Source organism: Uranotaenia lowii, chromosome 3 (assembly GCF_029784155.1).
Source record: "Uranotaenia lowii strain MFRU-FL chromosome 3, ASM2978415v1, whole genome shotgun sequence".
Lineage (NCBI taxonomy): Eukaryota > Metazoa > Arthropoda > Insecta > Diptera > Culicidae > Uranotaenia > Uranotaenia lowii.
The window spans coordinates 117,876,789-117,898,954 of NC_073693.1; the positions used below are offsets into that span (position 1 = coordinate 117,876,789).

At 34.1% G+C, this 22,166-nt stretch overlaps 1 protein-coding gene across 1 annotated transcript in view; it reads left to right on the forward strand.

The window, feature by feature from the left end:
- Positions 1-22,166, forward strand: part of LOC129758395 (lachesin) — a 589,306-nt gene that overhangs the window by 562,220 nt on the left and 4,920 nt on the right. The window contains exons 10-11 of the mRNA XM_055755900.1: positions 8,071-8,130; positions 8,490-8,666. Of these exons, the coding sequence (XP_055611875.1) occupies positions 8,071-8,130; positions 8,490-8,666 (237 nt within the window). The remainder of the gene's footprint in view (positions 1-8,070; positions 8,131-8,489; positions 8,667-22,166) is intronic.

Consider the following 22,166-nt stretch of genomic DNA (forward strand, 5'->3'; position numbering starts at 1 on the left):
AATTTATTGATATATAAATAAAAAAAATGAAATTTGGGGTCAATCCGTTGGAAAAGTATCAATTAGAATTTCAGATCCTAGATTCAAATTGGATTAAAAATTCAAAAGCGGAACTCAGTATTGGCGGTTGGTTCTATTAAGTCAACTACAATAACTTTTTTTCAAAACAAAAAAGAGGTAGAAATAAATCAAATATATATAAATCAACGCAAATTTCAAAACTGATTGAAAAACAAAGATTAACTTTCAATATTCATACTAATACTTATGCTTTCAAAATTTGCATTTTAGATTTCCTGATTTTACCAATTTTATTCCCAACAAGCCCCCGAAAAATTACTATTTAAACGGATTTAAAATGTTTTTCATCTCTTTCTTTATTTTTTCAAATTTCTGCAAACTTTCATCCCAAAACCGATAACTTCTGTCTTTTTATTTTTATTTTGACAAATCTTAGAAAAAGTGAATCTATCCCCAATAAAAGTCGTTACGTTTTTTTTAATGAGGTGAAAATATTTTCTTATCATAAAATAATGTGTTTTCGCTGCAATGTCCTGGAATGTTTTTAATATTCAATAAATATGAGAAATTCATCTATTATTTAGTGAATGGCATGCATTCCAAATTCCTCGGATTGTTTCGGATCACCCGGGTTTTCAATGTTTATTGGATAAATAAATATTAAGGCAAATTAGGGCAAATTAAGATCTAAATAAGTCTCAATTTTTTTGTGCTTATTTTATTCTTATTGCTTTTCTTTTGGGAGTTTGAAAAAATATTTGCTGACGTGTTTCGACATAAAAAAAATGTGAATTTTTTGTGGTTTTAGTCACATTCTTATAGTTTTTTTTTTTCGAATTATCAACGAATTCTACTTAGATTTGTACGGATTTTTTTTTGATTAATTCGAAATCAAATACCCAGATATTCCCTGGTGTTGTAAAAATTGTTTCAGCCAGAAAATTGCGGGAAAAATTTTGCAATACTTACTCTAGAGGCCCCCTTCACTTATAAATATGTAGAAGAGTGGTACTATTCGTGATTTTATTTTCCCTTACTTGTTATAATAAACATTTTAATTCCGATTTTCATTTTTTATTCTAGTTTTCTAGAACTTTAAGGAGGATGATTAAAGTAATGTTTTAATTATAATTTTCCCCGGGGTGGGGGGCAATTGCTCCCATTATAACCACCTCCCCTTCTTGAAACGGCCTTGGTGAAGAGAAAAAAACCAAATTAATTAATTTTGGAAGTTACGCTTCAGTAAACAGAAAACGTAATCAAAAATAGGCTTGATTTGAAAAACGGTTGGCTCAAGATAAGTATTTTAGTGTTGTATTTGTGGCGACGTAAACCATCTTACTCTCACATCATCATTCTATAACTATCATTACCATTCCATCATCATTCTCCGTCATTCATCATCATCAGCCAATCATCACTGACACTACAAACTAGTTCCCGAACATTCCATCAGTCAGTCCAGTCGAGAACCTTCTCGAAACAAACACACGCAGGCAGCAATAACAATAACAACAGCCACGCAACTGACGCCAGCAGACAATAGCCGGCAAACCAACAATAGCAACAACAAACGATAGCACCGGCAAACAACCAATAGCGTTCTCGCATTCATACACTCACACACTCACAATCCATAGCTATAAATATCCGATCATTGTAAATAGTTAGTTAGTAATAAAGTGACCATTATATAGTGAACACGTATCTTTTCTATCCCGTGAAACCGAATCCCTCTTCGGGCGGAAACCCCCATAAATTGGTGACCCCGTACGTTAAGGAAAGTTATCGCGTGTGAACCGACTTTCCCGAAAGTTCTGTCGTTATCGCGAGTGTGCGAATTCTCGAAGCCTCCGTCGCGAGTGAAAAAATCAAAAACGCAGTGCAGTGGAAAGTACTCGATTTTCCCGAAAGTTCCACGCTTTTCTTCGTCACGCCGCGAGTTTTAAGTGTATCGCGAGTTAAAAAAACTTCTCGAGTTTTACGAACAGTGCCCAAATTATGGATCCCCTCAAAAAAAAGGATTTTTCCCGATCATTCGGAAGGCACGTCCATCTCCATCCTGGAGCAGCAAGTCGAGGCGCTTACGCGTTATTTAGATCAGGCAACATCGAGAAAATTACAGAATTGGGAACGAGTAAAGAATCTGTCGCCCGACAAACAGCAACTTGCGCAGCAAAAACGAAATCGCGGGTGGATTTGTTGGTTTCATTACCGGCATGAGGCACAAGCCAGAAAGTGCGAGAAGTGGAAAAAGGATAATCTGAAAATTCAGTGCATTTTCTACGACGACAAACCCGGAAGAAGAAACACACGTTCAGTTTTTAGGTCACACGTTCCTCGCCGAGCGCCGCTCGAACCAAAATCAAATCTCTCCAGCATCAAGCTGAACCAAACCATCAACATTCGCCGTATTCACGTCCACGACCAACAAACGTCGCAAAGCTTCCTAATCGACACAGGAGCCGATATCTCTGTGATCCCACCAACACCAAAGGAAATGTTGAACCGAACGAATTCACATCTATTGTTCGCAGCCAATGGAAGCCCGATAGCTACTTACGGCACCAAACGATTGACAATCGACATTGGTCTACGTCGTTCGTTTACCTGGACCTTCACGATAGCTGAAGTCAAATCACCCATCATCGGAGCAGATTTCCTGAAGCACTACGACTTGCTAGTGGATCTCCGGAGAAACAAACTCGTCGACAACACAACGAAACTGGAAATCAACAACATCAATGCAGTCTCCGAACCATCCATCACCACATTCGATGTGAACGCACCATTTGCACAACTACTGAAGGAGTTTCAGGACATTACAGTTCTGAACATGAACCACCGTCCTACGAAAGCTCAAACAATGCATCAAATCATCACGACTGGTCAGCCCGTTTTTTGTCGTCCTCGCCGTTTGCCCATCGACAAATTGAACGAAGCCAAAGCGGAATTCAAATTCCTCATGGAACAAGGCATTTGTCAACCCTCGAAAAGCTGCTGGGCCAGTCCACTACATCTAGTGAAGAAGCCGAACGGAAAATGGAGACCTTGTGGTGACTACCGCAATCTTAATGCGATCACAGTCCCAGATCGGTATCCAATACCCCACATCCAGGACTTCTCAACAATTCTGCACGGTAAGTCAATTTTTTCGTGCATCGATTTACAACGAGCATACCACCAAATTCCTGTAGCACCGGAGGACATTCCAAAGACCGCAATTACCACGCCCTTCGGATTGTTCGAATTTAAATACATGACGTTTGGCCTACGGAACGCCGGTCAAACTCTCCAGCGTCATTTGCACGACATCCTCGGAGATCTGGACTTCGTATTCCCGTATGTGGACGATTTGTGCATAGCGTCCACCACCGAAGACGAACACAAGCTGCATCTGCGCACCGTCTTCCAGCGACTCCGGGAAAATGGTCTCATTATTAACCCAAGCAAGTGCCAAATTGGACAACCGGTCGTCGAATTTCTTGGTCATTTGATCACCAAAGATGGCATCAAACCCAGTCCAAAAAAGGTTGATGCTGTCTTGAATTTCCCACGTCCGACCGTAGCAAAACAGCTCAAGCGATTTCTTGGCACCATCAATTTTTATCGACGTTTCATCCCCCACGCCGCCGTCGATCAACAGATCTTACAATCGATGATCTGCGGAAACATAAGGAACGACAACACCGTTTTGCAGTGGAGTGAAACAACCAATCAAGCATTCGAAAAATGCAAACAGGACCTAGCCAATGCCGTCCTTCTAGCACATCCAGCACCTGAAGCAAAACTAGCCCTGGAAGTGGATGCCTCTGGCACAGCTATTGGGGCAGTTCTTCATCAAATCACCGAAAATGGTCGACAACCACTAGGATTTTTCTCCAGGAAATTGAGTGACAGCAAAAGGAAAGCTAGCACGTATGACCGAGAGCTATTCGCAATCTACGAAGCGATAAAGCATTTCAAGGACATGCTCATCGCTCGTGATTTCTGCGTGTACACAGATCACAAGCCTCTCACCACAGCTTTCCATCAGCGCCCGGAACGAGCTACACACAACGAAAAAAATCTGTAAAATCACATCACATGTGATGTAAATAAAAAGAAGCATCATATATGACGGAGTTTTCAGTGCTAGTTGGAAATTACACGCCAGTGAAATGTTGCAACGTGTAAAATAAAAAATGATGTAAAGTATGGCAACATGTAAAATAAAAATGATGTAAATTATAAAACCACTGAATATTGGAGGAAAAACTTTCCAATTGGAATCTGTTTTGTTTTATTTATTGGTATTTATGATTCAATAATGGAATTATCTCATGTCATAATAAAAATAAAACCTTTTTGTTATTAATTTAGTTTATTTCATTTGGTGACAATGATTTTTTTAATCTCACAATTTTTTATATTAGGAGTCACATTCACACTTATATTTTTTCTCGAAGACCGGATCCAAAGTTGAATAACTTGGAGCTGCTTCCAACACCGCTTCCTGCTTCACGAAGATCTCTGGGAACTTTAATCGCGGGAAAACTGCTTAAAAAATACTTTTTGGTGCACGACTTTGACTTGACACTTTGTTTAAATTTGTCTGATCCTATTAAATTGAAATTCAATGTCCTCATCACATTCCATGTCGTGTAATTTTACATCACATATGATGTAACGAAAACGAAGCATCACATATGATGGGATTTTCAGTGCGAGTTGAATATTCCACGTCTGTAAACTTCAAAAGACGTGTAAAATTTAAAGACATGTAAAATATTAAAGACGTGTAATATTTAATTCGCACTCAAAATTCCGTCGTATGTGATGCTTCTTTTTATTTACATCATATGTGATGTAAATTTACATCAAATAATCGCGTTCCGTGTCAAGTAATATTTGTGTCATATGAATTCAGTGCTGTTAAGGATTCAACTTTTTTTAATTTGTAAATTTACATCAATAAATCGAGTTCCACGTCATGTAATGATACAGGTTTTCAATTTCAGTGTTGTTAAGGATTCAGATTTTTTTTCTGTGTAGTCCAACTCAACAACGACACCTCAGCTTCATCAGCGAATACACAACCGACATTCGACATGTCCCCGGCGGAGCAAACAAAGTTGCTGATATGTTGAGTCGTATCTAGTCAATCACCAACGATACAATCGATTTCGATCGTATGGCCTTCGAGCAGAAAACTGATCCCGAGCTGAAGCTGTACCTGGAAAATCCTCCACTTAACACAACCATCAGGCTAAAAGCGCTCAAGTCCCCGTTCTCGTCTGTGCCTATCTGTTGCGATGTGTCAACTGATGCCATCCGTCCATTCGTGCCGAAGCAGTTTCGCGATGCGATCATGAGAAAATTCCACAACGTTTCACATCCTGGAATTCGTGCGACAACTCGTCTTATCTCTGATCGTTTCGTATGGCCTTCACTGCGTCGAGACTGCAAGAATTTCGCCACCAACTGCATTCCATGTCAACGAGCGAAAGTTCACCGACACAACAAAGCACCGATCGTGCAAATCTCCACGCCGAACGAAAGATTTGCCCACATCCACATGGACATCATTGGACCATTACCGCCATCAGAAGGGTACGTATATTGCTTAACGCTCATCGATAAATTTACTCGTTGGCCAGAAATAATTCCCATCCCTAACATGACGGCACACACGATCGCCCGAGCCTTTGTAGCTGGCTGGATCGCACGATTTGGCGTCCCCGTTAACGTTACTACGGATCTTGGTCGCCAATTCGAATCCGAGCTGTTTCGTGAATAAACGAAGCTGTTGGGCATCACTCACCTGAGGACGACACCGTACCACCCGCAAGCTAACGGACAGATTGAGCGAACACACCGCCATCTCAAAGCCGCCATTATGTGTCATCAGAATCCCCGCTGGACTGAATCCTTGCCCATTGTTCTTCTCGGCATGCGGACATCGCTGAAGGAAAATATCGAAGCATCGAGCGCTGAGCTTACTTATGGCACAACTCTTCGTCTTCCAGGAGAATTTTTCGCATCAAGCTCAAGCAAGTCGCCTTCCGCCGAATATCTTGTTGACTTGAAAGCAGCTATGGCAAAATTGCGACCAACGCCAACAAGCAATCATTCGAAACAAGCGACCTTCATTCAAAAGGAATTGGCCACATGTACCCACGTATTTGTCCGAGTTGGAGCAATCAAACCGCCACTAACACCGCCTTACGATGGACCATTCAAAGTGTTGCGCCGAAAGAAGAAAGTTTTCATCGTGGACATCAATGGTCGAAAGCAGCCAATTTCTATCGACCGTTTAAAAGCTGCACACATGCAAGCCAACGAACCAACAGTGAAACCACCCGATCCCGGTGAAAGATCATCTGATGCTAAGGACGAACAGGAACAACTCAAGTACCGAACCAGGTCAGAAAGACAAGTTCGATTTACTCGTCCCTATTGCGTAAATTAAGGGGGGAGTATTGTGGCGACGTAAACCATCTTACTCTCACATCATCATTCTATAACTATCATTACCATTCCATCATCATTCTCCGTCATTCATCATCATCAGCCAATCATCACTGACACTACAAACTAGTTCCCGAACATTCCATCAGTCAGTCCAGTCGAGAACCTTCTCGAAACAAACACACGCAGGCAGCAATAACAATAACAACAGCCACGCAACTGACGCCAGCAGACAATAGCCGGCAAACCAACAATAGCAACAACAAACGATAGCACCGGCAAACAACCAATAGCGTTCTCGCATTCATACACTCACACACTCACAATCCATAGCTATAAATATCCGATCATTGTAAATAGTTAGTTAGTAATAAAGTGACCATTATATAGTGAACACGTATCTTTTCTATCCCGTGAAACCGAATCCCTCTTCGGGCGGAAACCCCCATATATTTTTGTGTATTGGGCCAGACATGATACGATTGTTTCCCGTCAGTGGCATAAAGACTCAAACTCTCGGGCAAAATGATGTACGACCACTACACGAACATTCATGCGGAACAAGAAAAAACATGTTATGAGATCTCCATCCTATTGGATAATTCATCCCAGAAACAAAAAAAAAAAATAAAAAAAATGCCATCGATGAGAAACAAACTCACAATAATTTCCTACCTACATCTTACCCATCCGACAGTTTAACCAGTGTATCACTTGAGCCAGATGTGGAACTAGGGTTAATTTTCACAGTGTTTCTGGAACCGATCACTAAAAAACGAACAGTGCTGGCTTTTTGGCGTTTGGCCGGGCGTTTGCCAGTATTGTCATACGATGGGAAAGGGAAGTGGAAACGAGAAACTGTTTTTGCTTTCCTACTGCTTCGACAAGGTGATGGTCTATCCTACATGATGTTCGACGTGGCGCTAGAAGGTGATAAGGTGATAACGAAGTATAACCTGTTTATAACGCTCATAAAACAGGTTGTTTTCTACGATCACGAGACGTGGATATCCAGAAGGTGGTGAAGGCTGGACGGATACACTGGACAGGACACCAGACGGCAGACGAGCATTTACCGGTGGAATATTTTGAGTGTAATAACCTTATTTCCCTATCTACTTAAGCGATGTAATGCAAATATGAACTTAAAGAATTAAAACCTATATAGCGGCCTTCCCCGTAAATTGGGAACCATTCCGTTGTTATTTCTGCCATATTCTTCCCGGGGAAAAATTGATCGAAGTTGACGAAACCTATGAAGGGGAGGTGCTACCAAGCAGTCATTAACGTGTTGCTTGAAGAAAACTGTCGAGATCATTCGCTAGATGAGTTGTAAATGAAGGCTTCTTCTGATTTGTGATTTGAGCCGTTTATGAATTATTCGATAAAACAATAATGAATCATCGTTGCCTAGTAAAATAAAGTAATCTCAAAAGTTTGTTATTCAAAAGTCGCATCATTGACACTTATGATAAAAAAAAACCTGTATCAACTGTACTTTTGAGATAGAAATGAAATTTCTCAATCAAGCCAGCTGCAATATACATACCAATTGCACCGTTTTTTACCTCTTTCTCTCTTTTTTTTGTCTAATTCCAGAAATTCCTCTGCCTTCCACCCCGTCGAAGCAAATAACACACGTAGTGGAAGCCAAAGAAGGTAAGTGGATTATTTAAATGACAGCAGATTCGTTTGGCTCTCCGGCTTTCCTTTTTTTCGGTGGACTGTTCCATTTCTTTGTTTCCCTGAAGTAGTGGAAAAAGCACTTTCTACCATTCTGGTGACGGTGCGGTGTCTCAATTTTTCTTAATTAATATTAATTCCTACAATTTTATTTCTTTGCTCCTGCTATTCCATGATCCACAATGTGCTGCTCGACGACTCCTGCTGTTTGCTGCCATCAACCTGCTGGTAATCTGATTCTCTTTCTCGGAATCGGCCAACGACATCCCCGAAATCCCAAATCTCCCTCTCGATTGACAATGAAATAAAAAAAACCGAAAACGAAATCCCAAAAGTGCCACCGCGAAACGAATCCATTAAGGTGACCCAACCGGAGGTGCTGTTTCCAATTAAGAACGACGAAGGCTACGCGCCACGTTCTCCTAATGGGATCCCATTCGAACGCAAAACGCTTCCAATTGGCCAGAGCTACTACACCGATATGCCGCCAAGGGAAATGGGATCATCGCACGGTAAGTCTCGCTAGCTTGTTAGGATTGTTAATGCTTTTTTCTCAATTTGAAGAAGGGGGGATTTTTGTGCTTTTACCGCACATTAGGATAATTTTTTGTGTACAATGGATTTCTTTTGCTTGATCAACAAACAAAATGAAAACCTTTTTCAATTTTTTATACTCATATTTGATTTTTTTAACTTCTTTTATGAGACGTATTTAATGAACTAAGTGTAATTTGTTGAAGTGCAAAATGAAACGATTTAATTTTCATGTCCCTGAATTTGCGGTGCGAATTGCCATGATGCCACGCGCCGGATTCCAAACTCGACTAATTGCGGTTTGCCAAGATGTGTTCAATATGTTGCTCAAATGCTTCTTTCCTACAATTTCCTACACTCAGAAAAATACTATTATGTATGCCATAAGATTCTCTTATGAAGTGGCGCCATAAGAAAAATTAATGAAATTCATAAGATTGTCTTTTGACGCGAATGAATTCTGAAGATGAACGCCTACATCAATGAGAGGTTGTTGCTTTTCATAAGAGATTCTTATGGAAACAGTAAATCACTTTCTAATAAGAAAAATTCGCGATATTTCATGCTGAAAAATTCACTTTATTGTTTGCCAAATTTGTTTAAAATTAAATCCTTCATGGTCACCATTAGCAGCGCATCAACAGACGGCTCCATCAAAGTTTTTTTTTTGCCGCATCTTAATCTTCGACCTTTCGTTTTTTGTCGATCAGCTTGCTGAAAAGTAAACAAATAATGTATTTTAGTTTACTAATATATTCAACGTTCACACCAAAAACATCAAATCGAACTTACCATTCCGGAGATAACAATAACATTTAACATTGAAGGAAAACTATAATAACTATGAACTGGCGATTGCTTCGTACTGTTAGATGATGAAAAAAACTGATGCCATGAATGAATGTGTTCATCATTTTTTCACAATGACGTTTCTTCTATTTTTCATAAGAACATCGTATGAAAATTGAAAGAGTTTCATAAGACTCTTATGAAAAATTAGTTTGGACGCAAAAAAGTGGTTCATAAGATGTATCTTATGAAATTTATAATAAGATTTCCTCTGAGTGTACATATATCGCATCAGATTGGTCTCTCAAGTGTCATATTACTTATTAAAAACAAAACTTTCCCGGCTTGGAGATCGAACCCCGACTTTCGTGATAAGAATCGAAACACGAGACCGCGCCTAGATGTTGTTCTAACTGAAATTAAACTCCATGTGGTGATATATTTTGTAGCATACCTGCAGGCGTAGTTTTGAGCACTTTTGTGCCCTTTATGTGACTTAAGTCAACTTACATCAAGAACGACAAAAATGATTAACCTAACAAACAAGACAAAAAGACAAAAAAGATAAGAATCTCAAAAATTACAAAAATTACAAAAAATACAAAAATAACAAGAATGAAAATAACGAAAAAACTTACTTTTTTCATTTTGTCAATTGCAAAACGACTAATTTGACCACGTTAATAAAATTGAAATAAGTTAGCCATCAATTGTCCAATAAGTTAATTTTATCAAAGTGGTTAATTTAGTCATATCTGCAATTATTTTCGATATATTTTGCAAATTATAATTTTAAACAACTTTTTTTATTGTTTGAAATTAGCCCTTGATTCATTATAGTCACTTTTGTCAAATTTGTCAATTTTGTCAATTTGGTTCATTCTTTTAATGTCTTCAATTTTGTCAATTTCGCCAGTTTTGCTCCTCGTGTAATTTTTTTAAAATAATTATTGATCAAAATTTTGTCATGAGAAGGTGCTTTCAAGACACACGGTTTTTGTTGCTTTGGTTGGTTATGAAAAAAACAGACTTGTTTTCAATGGCAAGAAAAACGCCAGTTTTTAAATCTTTATGTACCGCTTAGCAGGTATCAATATTTTTTCAATAAATGTTTAAAATTGTAGAAAAAGACCTAAAAATTCATTCTACTTGCTTGTTGAGAGTTAAAAAAATAATTTAAAAATTCATCGAAAATGTTCACTTTTTTGTTTACATTTTTTTGCTAATAACAAAACGTAAAAGATTCAACTGGTATCTCGATTTAAGCATTGTTTGATAATGTTTAGGGCCAAGCCTGATTCGCTCTATTGCTAAATGTTCTATAGATTCTCAGTCAATGATATTTTTAGAGATCTCACTAAAATAACAAAAACGACAAAATTGACAAAAATGACAAAATTGTCAAAAAATACCAAATTCACAGAAGTGGAAAAATGGAATTAACTAAACAAACAAAATTCCAAAGGATGGCAAAATCGTCTAGAATGACAACTTTGAATAAATTGACAAGATTGACAAATGACAAAAATGACAAAAATGACAAAAATGACAAAAATGACAAAAATGACAAAAATGACAAAAATGACAAAAATTACAAAAATGACAAAAATGACAAAAATGACAAAAATGACAAAAATGACAAAAATGACAAAAATGACAAAAATGACAAAAATGACAAAAATGACAAAAATGACAAAAATGACAAAAATGACAAAAATGACAAAAATGACAAAAATGACAAAAATGACAAAAATGACAAAAATGACAAAAATGACAAAAATGACAAAAATGACAAAAATGACAAAAATGACAAAAATGACAAAAATGACAAAAATGACAAAAATGACAAAAATGACAAAAATGACAAAAATGACAAAAATGACAAAAATGACAAAAATGACAAAAATGACAAAAATGACAAAAATGACAAAAATGACAAAAATGACAAAAATGACAAAAATGACAAAAATGACAAAAATGACAAAAATGACAAAAATGACAAAAATGACAAAAATGACAAAAATGACAAAAATGACAAAAATGACAAAAATGACAAAAATGACAAAAATGACAAAAATGACAAAAATGACAAAAATGACAAAAATGACAAAAATGACAAAAATGACAAAAATGACAAAAATGACAAAAATGACAAAAATGACAAAAATGACAAAAATGACAAAAATGACAAAAATGACAAAAATGACAAAAATGACAAAAATGACAAAAATGACAAAAATGACAAAAATGACAAAAATGACAAAAATGACAAAAATGACAAAAATGACAAAAATGACAAAAATGACAAAAATGACAAAAATGACAAAAATGACAAAAATGACAAAAATGACAAAAATGACAAAATGACAAAAATGACAAAAATGACAAAAATGACAAAAGTGACAAAAGTGATAAAAATGACAAAAATGACAAAAATGACAAAAATGACAAAAATGACAAAAATGACAAAAATGACAAAAATGACAAAAATGACAAAAATGACAAAAATGACAAAAATGACAAAAATGACAAAAATGACAAAAATGACAAAAATGACAAAAATGGCAAAAATGACAAAAATGACAAAAATGACAAAAATGACAAAAATGACAAAAATGACAAAAATGACAAAAATGACAAAAATGACAAAAATGACAAAAATGACAAAAATGACAAAAATGACAAAAATGACAAAAATGACAAAAAATACCAAAAATTACAAAAATTACAAAAATTACAAAAATGACAAAAATTACAAAAATTACAAAAATTACAAAAATTACAAAAATGACAAAAATGACAAAAATGATAAAAAATACAAAAATTACGAAAATGACTAAATAAAAAATTATAAAAATAACAAAAATGATTAAAACATAATTATTACCTTTTTTTGCCATTTTTTCAATTTTATCCCTTTTTAAAATTTGTTCAATTCTTTTAAAGTCTTAATTTTTGATCATTTCGTCAGTATAGTCCTTGATGCCAATTCTGTTAATTTGGTCAATTTTATCAATAATGTTAATTTAGTTTTTTTCATCTTATTTGTTAACATTGCAACTCTGGAATTTTTGTCAGTTTTGCTTATATTGTCAGTTTATGTTGTTTTGTTTTAGATTTTCTCACATCTCTCAGTTTAGCAAAGAGTTATGCAATTTATGGTCAACAAACAAAACTATCATTTGATAATGATTTTGTCTAATTCATATCCACATAAAATCTACCAACTGTAGGAAAGGCTTAAATTCACGGTCAAATTTATTAAATGAATATTTTATTCACAGATGTAATAATAATAAAATTTTATAGGGATTTTGGCGGTATAATACTATATTGCCTTTAAACGCAGTATGAAATAAAAAAAAACAGCTGAATGGTAGATATCTATGTTTTATGATTGTTTCTACAGTTATAAAACCGTTTTTGTTTAGTATAGCGGTTTCAACAGTAACCTTAAATATAAGTGGTCGAACATTTTAATTTTAATTGAATAATCGTATCTCAAATCGAAGAAGACATAGCAGAATTAGCAATCCCCATGTTTCAAACGTTTGTCAAATCTGGTAACATCGAGCAATGTTACCCGTTCAGTAGCATCTGGTCATAAATTTTGCTAGCAGCAGAGTCAACCAGAGAGATCCTTTTCACAACCCTTTTCTTGCCGTCTAGATATGAATCCATTCGGAAATCCGTCCTCAGGTATCCTCGGTGCAGCAAAAAAAAGGAACCCATAGCCTGTAGCACCTGTAGCAAACGTCAGCACTTTTTTCCTGAGAGCCTCAGCAGCACAAAAAAAAATCACTACCCAACGCGTGAAAACAAGGCAAAGACAAAATCCGGTGAATTAATTTTAGTTTTCTCCGCTTACACAGCTTTCCGTGACAGGGCAGAAAAAAGTGAAGCACCCTGCTGTGGATTGTGGGTGGTTGAAGTCAACAGCAAAAAAAGAAGAACGCTGGCTAGAGCAAATTTTCTTCGCATCATGACCACCAGAAGCTGAAAGTGATCAGCTCCGGCTTTGTGCCAGTGAATATCTACTATGTCTTCTAGACCGACCAGGGCGTTAATATTCAGATCAAGTTAATTTAAATTTCCCCACATTACGGATGCAGTCGGACTGCTAAACCAGTGTACGTGGGACCATGTTTGAAACGTTTGCTTTTTATGGGAATACTCTTTCAGTTTGAAGAGTGACTTTGAGGATGCGACTTTTTGAGTTGCTAAAGGTAGGGATTTTTTTTTTGAGGAGAATGTATGATTCAACATGAATATAGTATAGAGTATATATAGCAAATTTTGAATTTTTTTTCATGCCATCAATAAATGCTTTAAACCAGGGGTGAGCAACCTTTTGAAGCAACGGGCCACTTTTAATATGAATTTCTTTCGGCGGGCCGTATTAAAAAAAAAATTGAGTAATAATAGTTTGCAGAGTTTTACGTTATTTTTATAACGACAAATTTTTGACAAAAAAAAAACGGAAAGCGATAAATAAAACGAATTTAAGTACTTGCATAAACATTGTTTTATATAAGGTAATTAAACCAACCGAAATTGAATAGGTTCATCACCTAATCTTGATAGTTTTTCAATAATATTTCAATTGATTTGAAGTGTTTAGCTAATATTCTTTCTTTTACAAAAAAAACGTCTCCATTTGCTTCCCTTTTACTTATTAAAGACGAAATTTTTTTAAAGTCTTTCTATGGTTCGTAAAAAGATTTGAACCGTTTTCTAGTAAAAACCTTGTTTTGTCCAAATCAATGCAATGGTATTTTTCGTCATCACTTCTATTCAAAAGTTTCATGGAGCTTAACCATAGTGAATTTTTTCTGTGCCCGTTTTTGAAAATCTTTTCCACAATTTATTAAAATTTTGTCACGAAGCCTCAATTTTCTTCCTATTATCGGTGTTTTTATTGGATTTGAAGTTTCGTATGAAATCATTATGTTGATCAAGGTTTCGAGATCTAAGCAAGCCTAGATCGAGTTCGGTCGTGTTTTTCTCGCTCGTGAAATTTTTTGCACTTTAACTTTTGAGAAAAATTAAAGTTTTTAGTAATAATTTCTCATTGTAGTGAAGTCCGGTTTATCCAAAAAAAATTTCGTCCAATTGCAGTAATAAAGAGAATGTTTTCTCCCCGAATTGAAGTTCGAATTGGTGTTGCACGAATTTAGAAACAAGGAGGACCCATTTGTGAGCTGTCAAAGGAATCGGTCGATGCTATGTTTGCTCCATGTGCGTTGTTGGTTTGAGCAAATTTTTATTACAAACAAGTTGTTACATATAATGTGAACAAAAAAAGTTTTTTATTTGAATGACGGAACAAGAAGAATATGAAAATTTTCAGCCTTACGTTTCGTAACGAGTTATAACATAAAGTTAAAAAAGAGTTTTGTATGTGGGGGGAGGGGAAACAATGCTGAATTGAAGAAGAATGTAAAAAAAGTTTGTTGATGCATGTGGGCTCAAAAATGTTCTAGAACTAATTTGAATGTGAATTTTCCGGTATCAGAGGTGGAAACTCATTAACAAAATGATGGCTATATTTTTCGCCTTGGGAAAATTGTGATTTAAATGGTAAACTTTGTGATTGCTGCGATCATTTCAATTTTTTGGGGGAGTGCAACCAACTGGGTTCCTGAAATCTACCTAAGCAAATGTTCATAAGGAAATCATCATAAGCAGGAGAAATGAAAGCTAAGTATAATTCCTAAATCTTTTAGAGCTTATATTACATAATCTTTTATACACATTAGCTTTTACTCATACAATGTTCAATATATGTTAAAAAAGATGTAATAAGTCAATTATTTTTGCATCTAGGCCAAAGTCGTGTAAAAAAACCTTTCGAGTTATCATCATGACTCGTAAGGTTTTGTGTTTTTTATGTTTTTTTTGTTCTTTTTTCTTTCCAAGAGCGAGTAAAGGCGCTTTATCCTTGGTCGATGACCAGAAATGATTGTACACTAAAATCCAAAACAGTTAAAGAAAAAATTAGTATATATTTCTTAAGTCATTCTATTTTTTACATCAAATTTTTCAAAATACTTAGGTTTTGTGATTTTTGTGTACAAAATAAATCATTTCCAGCCCCTCTAGAATGACCCAAGTGATTGGCGAAAAAATTTGGATAGCGCATTGTTTCTTCATCAAGGAGCATTTTTCTTAGCATGCTTCCAACGATACTGCCCATTCGAAACGTATGGTACTGGTGGTCCACGTTTCTTCCTGGTCCTGTGTTCCGGTTCTCTCTGCGTTCTCTGCTCCATAGTAGGCCCAACCATTTTGTGTTTTTGATAATTTTAATGTTTTTATGTTAAAATAATTGAAAACATGAACAAAGACAAGAAGAATGATAACACACTTATTATTCTTTGGGACTCAGACACAAGTTCTGGCTATGAAAGTACGATTAGTGATTAGTGAAATCATTATGTTGATCAAGGTTTCAAAATCAAGAAAAATTCATAATTTTTTTTTGAAAATTTTCAAAATTTTATTGATCTAATTTAGATACCTCTGGAACAGGCTGAATCATGAAAATCTTATGACTGTGGTAATGTGGATTGCTAATTTTGAAGTAAATTCGCTCAATGTAAACAATTTCTGGTATGATTTGCCAATGAAATTTCTGAAAATAACTCCACACATAAAACAAGATAACAAATTTCACATCTTTCCAAGTTTCAAGAAATCCAAATCGGAATCCAAATATTAAAATAGTTTTTTTTGTCAACTCTAGTTTTCGAGATAACTTTAAAAAATAGGGAAAAAAAGTTATTCAATTTGTGTACGTGTCATTGTAAAATATAAGGACTTATTGACTGAATGACTAACTTTCTCAAAGACCGTGAGTAATTTTGAATTCTGAGAAAGAAGTTATAAAGTTTTGTTTTTGTGTTTTTTTCTAAACCTGCAAAATACGGGAATTTTGACGAAATTTTTAATTTAAAATTAAACTACTGAATCGTTATTTTTAAGACCAAAAGTCAACTCATTTTGTAGTCTTCAACAACGCTGTTGAATGAATTAAAATCTTTAATATTGAATATTTAATCACTGCCAGAAGAAGTTTTTATTATTTTTAATTTTTGTAATTTTTAAAAATTTTAGAATTCTTTTATTTTTAAAGCGTTGTATTCCTGATCCAAGATTAGCTTGACAATTTCTGAGTCGTTGATTGCATGAAAAGTAGAAAATTGATTGAAATTTTTTTTGTTTTTATGCAGGATTATTGGTTTATCAGTTATAAAAGATCGATTTTACCCAAAACTGATCAACTTAAAATTTCCAAACGCCATATCACCGAAATTAGAAGTAATAGATAACATTTTTGGAATGTTTTGAATTCAGGATGCCAAAATCTTTCAAAATCAGTGTTTAAAACAAAGGCACCAAAAATTCTGTTCCTCTGAGTAATTATTACAAACTTCGAAAAATCAGAATTGTGCTGAGTCATGTCGATAAGAAATAAATAATCCTTCACCCAGCCTTTATTATAAAACTTTCCTTATTTCCACCATTAAATCAAAAACAAAAATATTTCACTTTGTCATACAACTTAAGTTTGCTAGAAACAAAATTATAATGATATAACTTACTCCTATATTACGTTTTTCAAACAAATAATATAGCATCCATGCCTTTAAAAGAACTCAATAGAAGCTTTAATCCTACAAAAAAGTTAGATAACAATCTTTATGATTATGAGACAAATGCAACTACAAATAAGTGACGTGCATATATGATCAAGGTGTTTTTTTGTTTAGTAGTGACTGCTATTTAATGTTTATTAACAATCGTGAAATAAATATAATTTGAGATAAGCTTCGCAGGCCGCACAAACATATCTCGAGGACCGCATGCGGCCCGCGAGCCGCGGGTTGCTCATCCCTGCTTTAAACCAAGTTTACAAGAAAGCATAAGGTTTGATACCTTAAATCCACATTTTGCTTAGAGATTTAGTTGGCAGTTCTTCATTTAGAGATTCAGTGGCACTTTTTCGCAAGTCCGACTCCATCGAGACATAATTTTACCACTGATAAAATTTTACCACCAACATAATACAGAGCAAGAGCAAAAATAAAATTATTGTCCTTAACTTTTTTCATGCACTCTTTTCTTTCGATCTCAACTCTGAATCAAATAAAAAAAATCGTTAGCAACCTTTCAAAACAACGGGCCAATTTGAATTTCAATTTTTTCGGCGACCCGCACTTAAGATAACACTGATTCTTTGTGTTTGATAACTTTAATAACTCATGCTGGCTTATCACTGTTAAGCTCTTTTTTGCTAAATTGGTCATATATTATATAGTTATCATTACAATAGAAATATTTAAATTAAACATCAACCATTTATTACATAAAATTTATGATTAAAATACACTTAAAAAGGAAACCCTTTTTCATTTGAGTCGGACCACCAGCCGTAAATTTGTATGAATATGTTTGAATAATGCATTTTTTTTTATTGAATTTAAATTCTATGCAATTATTCGTTCTCCAAAAAATCATCATTTGCATTGCTTTTTATGAAAAATGCGCATATTTTTGAAGGCCTTTCACGACTTATAAAAGTTGGTGGTACATCCAAGTCTTCTGCGATAAGTAATGGTCAGACTTTTTTTTAATTTTAAAATCGCTGTCTTCTTATCGTTCAACGTTAAATCGTTATCAAAATTGATTGATTATACTTTTTTGTGCATATTTTTCAGAAGATTTTTTTAACCATTTCAATTTGAAGTTCCGAATAAGATCATTGCTTTGGAATATTAGACAACATTTTTAAATTTCTATAATTTTAAGGATTTTGAGGCAAATTTTTGTCGAAAAATCTATTTTATAGTTTTCATTCTAAATTCTGGATTTTTTTTTATAATTTCCAAAGGGTTTCCTAGCTTAATTAAAATGCCACTGCATGATTTAAATTTCTAAAGCTGATTAATGAAAACTCTGTGACATTGATAATGTGATTTGTCAATATTTATTCCTAAAATGACTCAATCTACTAATGATTTGCATGATTTTTCGAAACAAACATATTTCACTTGTTAATGGTTTCATTTTTTGTCAATATTTCAGTGCAAACGATACAAGCCAATTTTTGCCAATTTTTATAAAATAAATTTCTTCAGGACATATTTACCATGGGACATTATTTTTGCAAGAGGTATAGAAAACAATTACTTTGCTATTGGACTTAAAGATGCTCGTGCTCATCTGTAACTTTAAAGTTAGCATTCCAGATGATCCGGTTTATTCCCTAATATTCAAGAAATATTTCGCGACAGATCAAGACAGGCTCGATCATACGAATTATATTTAAACCAGCCCAAATAGCGCCTGCGTTTACTTACATAAGTCGCGAGATTTAGCAAAAATTCAAATTAAATTATTATGTAGATATAGGTTCAAAAATTAGTACTTGAATTATTTTCTTCAACGTTGCTAATTTTTTTTTAAAGAATTGGTGAGTTTAGAAGAAAATTTAAAATTCCAAATGACTCAGTTCTACTTTCTCTGATTTTATCCGAGTAGTACTTAAATAAAGCTGAAATTTGCCAAGATATTGTGTGGTTTTTGATGGAATAAATTGAAATCAAATGCCCGATTTTTGCCAGGTTTCTCAAAAAATCGACCAGATATGCTTAGCTCATACGTGTATATAAAATTTTGGAATGCTTATTTTATTACCTAACGTTTTTTTTTACTTTTCCGACCCGAATTCAAGAATTTTGAATTGAAAGATCTCAAAAAATGCTAAAAACACTAGAACAAAACTAGGTCAACAATCGGAATGGTTATGGGACAAATGCAAAGGGAAGTACACGTTTAATGAAGTATTGACATTATATCATTTTTGGTTTTGTCTGCACTTGTATTGTATGATAATTCGCGATGCCAGGTAGGTCTTCGACGTTTTGGTGCTAGAAAAAAAATGAATGGCTATTCCCAAAAGTATCATTATTTACCTAAACTCTAATATGAAGGACATCGTTTCGCTACTGATTGTTTAATAATTCTCATTAATTATCTATAGTAAAAATTGAAAAATTTAAATCAATTTCAGAAAAGCTTCGACCGTGGGCCGCGCCTTGCTCATACCTGTCGTAAAAAATACAATTGAAATAAATATATTGAAATAGAAATCAGATTCATAACAAGAACTTCATTGAAACCCCAAGAACTTTGTACTGAAAATTACATCTTATGTGTTAAAATGTAGGATTTTTTTTTGTAACACCATCACCTATAAACGGACGATCGGAATAAAGTGAAATTTGGTATCCGAGGGTTTTTCGGGTCAGAGATGGTTTGTATAAAGTTTCAAGAATCTCACTTTTTCGACTTTTATAAGGACGTTTAGATAAAGCTCAATCCTTTAAACGATTTATTTATTTTAAGGTAAAACAAAGTTTACCGGGTTAGCTAGTTTATTCAAAATTTAAATAGGTACTACAATAACTATGTTTTAAAAATTCATAAATCTAGAAAAAAATCAGAATTCAAGAAATTCTTAAATCTAGTTTCAAATACACATCAAAATTCAAATAAAATATCAAGCAAATCATGAGGATCGCTGGATATGAATGAGCTGCCAGAATATAAAACCATAAAAGCCAAGAAGAAATGCCATTCAAGTAAAGGAAGCGAATAAATGGAAAAAAAAAAATCAATAATCTATCGAATTAACTACAGATATTAAACATTTTGACAGCTTTGAAATGTCAATATTTTCAATTTTGTCAATCATGTCTATTTTATCATTTTTGTCAATTTTGTAAATTCTATTAATTTGTTCAATTTTGCCAATTTTATAAATTTTGTAAATTTTGTAAATTTTGTCCATTTTGTCCATTTAGATAGTTTTGTCAATTTTGTGAATTAAGTCAATCTAGGCTATTTTGTCAATTTAGCCTAGGTAGTCAATTCAGTAAATTTAGTAAATTCAGTCAATTAAGTCAGTTAAATCAATTTTGTCAATTGTTTAAATTAGGACAATTTTGCAATTTTGTCAATTTTGTCAATTTCGCAACTTTGTCAACATAGATTTTTTTTTTTTTCATTTTTGTCGTATAAGTAATTAAGCCATGTTTTTAGCATACCTTTTAGTGGCATTCTTACTAGTATACAAGTAAGAATCCCCCTGATAGGTATGCTTAAAACTTTGATTTCTATGTTGATTCATTTTTGTAAAGGGCGAAAGGTGTTTCGAGAAAATCGCGTTGAAAGTAATTAGGTTTAAAATGTAGGTCTACAAACGGTACTTTCTCAACATTTGGCCGCACGCCCTTTTGAAAAAAATAATACCACTGCTGCTCTCATGCTGAGTAGGGAACATAGAATCTTATTGGAAGAAAATAATGGGATACTGGGTATGCCAACGTATGACGCGCAACGTAAGGTCGATTTTTGAAAAGGGCACATTTTTTGCCATACTTGCTAAATTTGTCAGGTTTGAAAAATTTATCAAGTTTGTGAATGTTGTCATTTTTGTAATTATAGACTTTTTTTAAATTTTTTGTAAATTATGTCAGTTTTGTAGATTTGTTTAATTTTTTTCTATATTGGTTCTATCAATTTTGCATATAAAGTTTGTACATGTTGTCAATTATGTAAATTTGGTCCACTTTGTAATTTAAGAAAATTTAAACAATTATGTCATTTTTCTTGTAATTGACCATTTTGACATTTTTTTCAATTATGTCGGTTTAGTAAATGTGTTTTGTAAATCGTCTAGCGCTGGATTGCATCTGGATTTTTGGATTTTAATCTGAATTCTGAAACTCACTATTAGACCCGATTTTTAAATTGAGTTTAAAATCAGAAATACTTCAAAGTCCAGGGAATTCAACATCTTGAAATTAACGCGTCTGTGCAAAAAAATCACTTTAAACTTTTAAACAGTTGATAAAATTAATTTGGGTGAAACTTTTTATTGATATATTTTCGTTGGAACAGGTTGGAACGTGAAATTACGCCTATTTAAAATGGATTTAAAATCGATTTTTTAAATAGGATTTGATTAGATGGTCTGAAATTTCAAAAGCGTTTTTTTTTTGTTTCGGGCTAACTGATAGTTTCACCCTTATGAAATGTTACGCTAGGTTTGTTTTCATTTGGCGCGTTCGCCCTTTTTCAAACTTACTACAAAATTATCTGACAGATTCCCGTTTGCCTCGTACTATCGAAGCCCGCCATCGCTGCAGAAAAATGTGGTGTTGAACCCTACACCCATCGATTGAATACGGCAAGTTCGGGGTCGTACCCCTTTATGAAAATTCATATTACCACAATATGATTTTAGAGCTTCGGCTCTAAATTTTTTGAAACCGGTTCGGTTTACACTAAACTGGTGTTAAAGATAAAATTAAATTTATTTCTAGAGATTCTAGTAGTAAAAAAAAAACACAGCGAGCATGCCCATCGTGTATATGACGTCATGTATAATTTGACGTCATAAATACGATAAACTTCATATTAGTGATTGCTGGTTATGGCTAGCAGGCCAAATTGACACGTTTTTGGAGTGATGATTTGATGATAATTAGGTACTATGAAAATTTTTTTTCAAACTATTTTGTTATTTTTTCTTTCTTTTATAGATCAAAGACGAAAAAAAAACAAATTTTTTAAGATAAAAATCATTTTTATTGTACTGCCCAGTTTCGCAAAAATGTGCA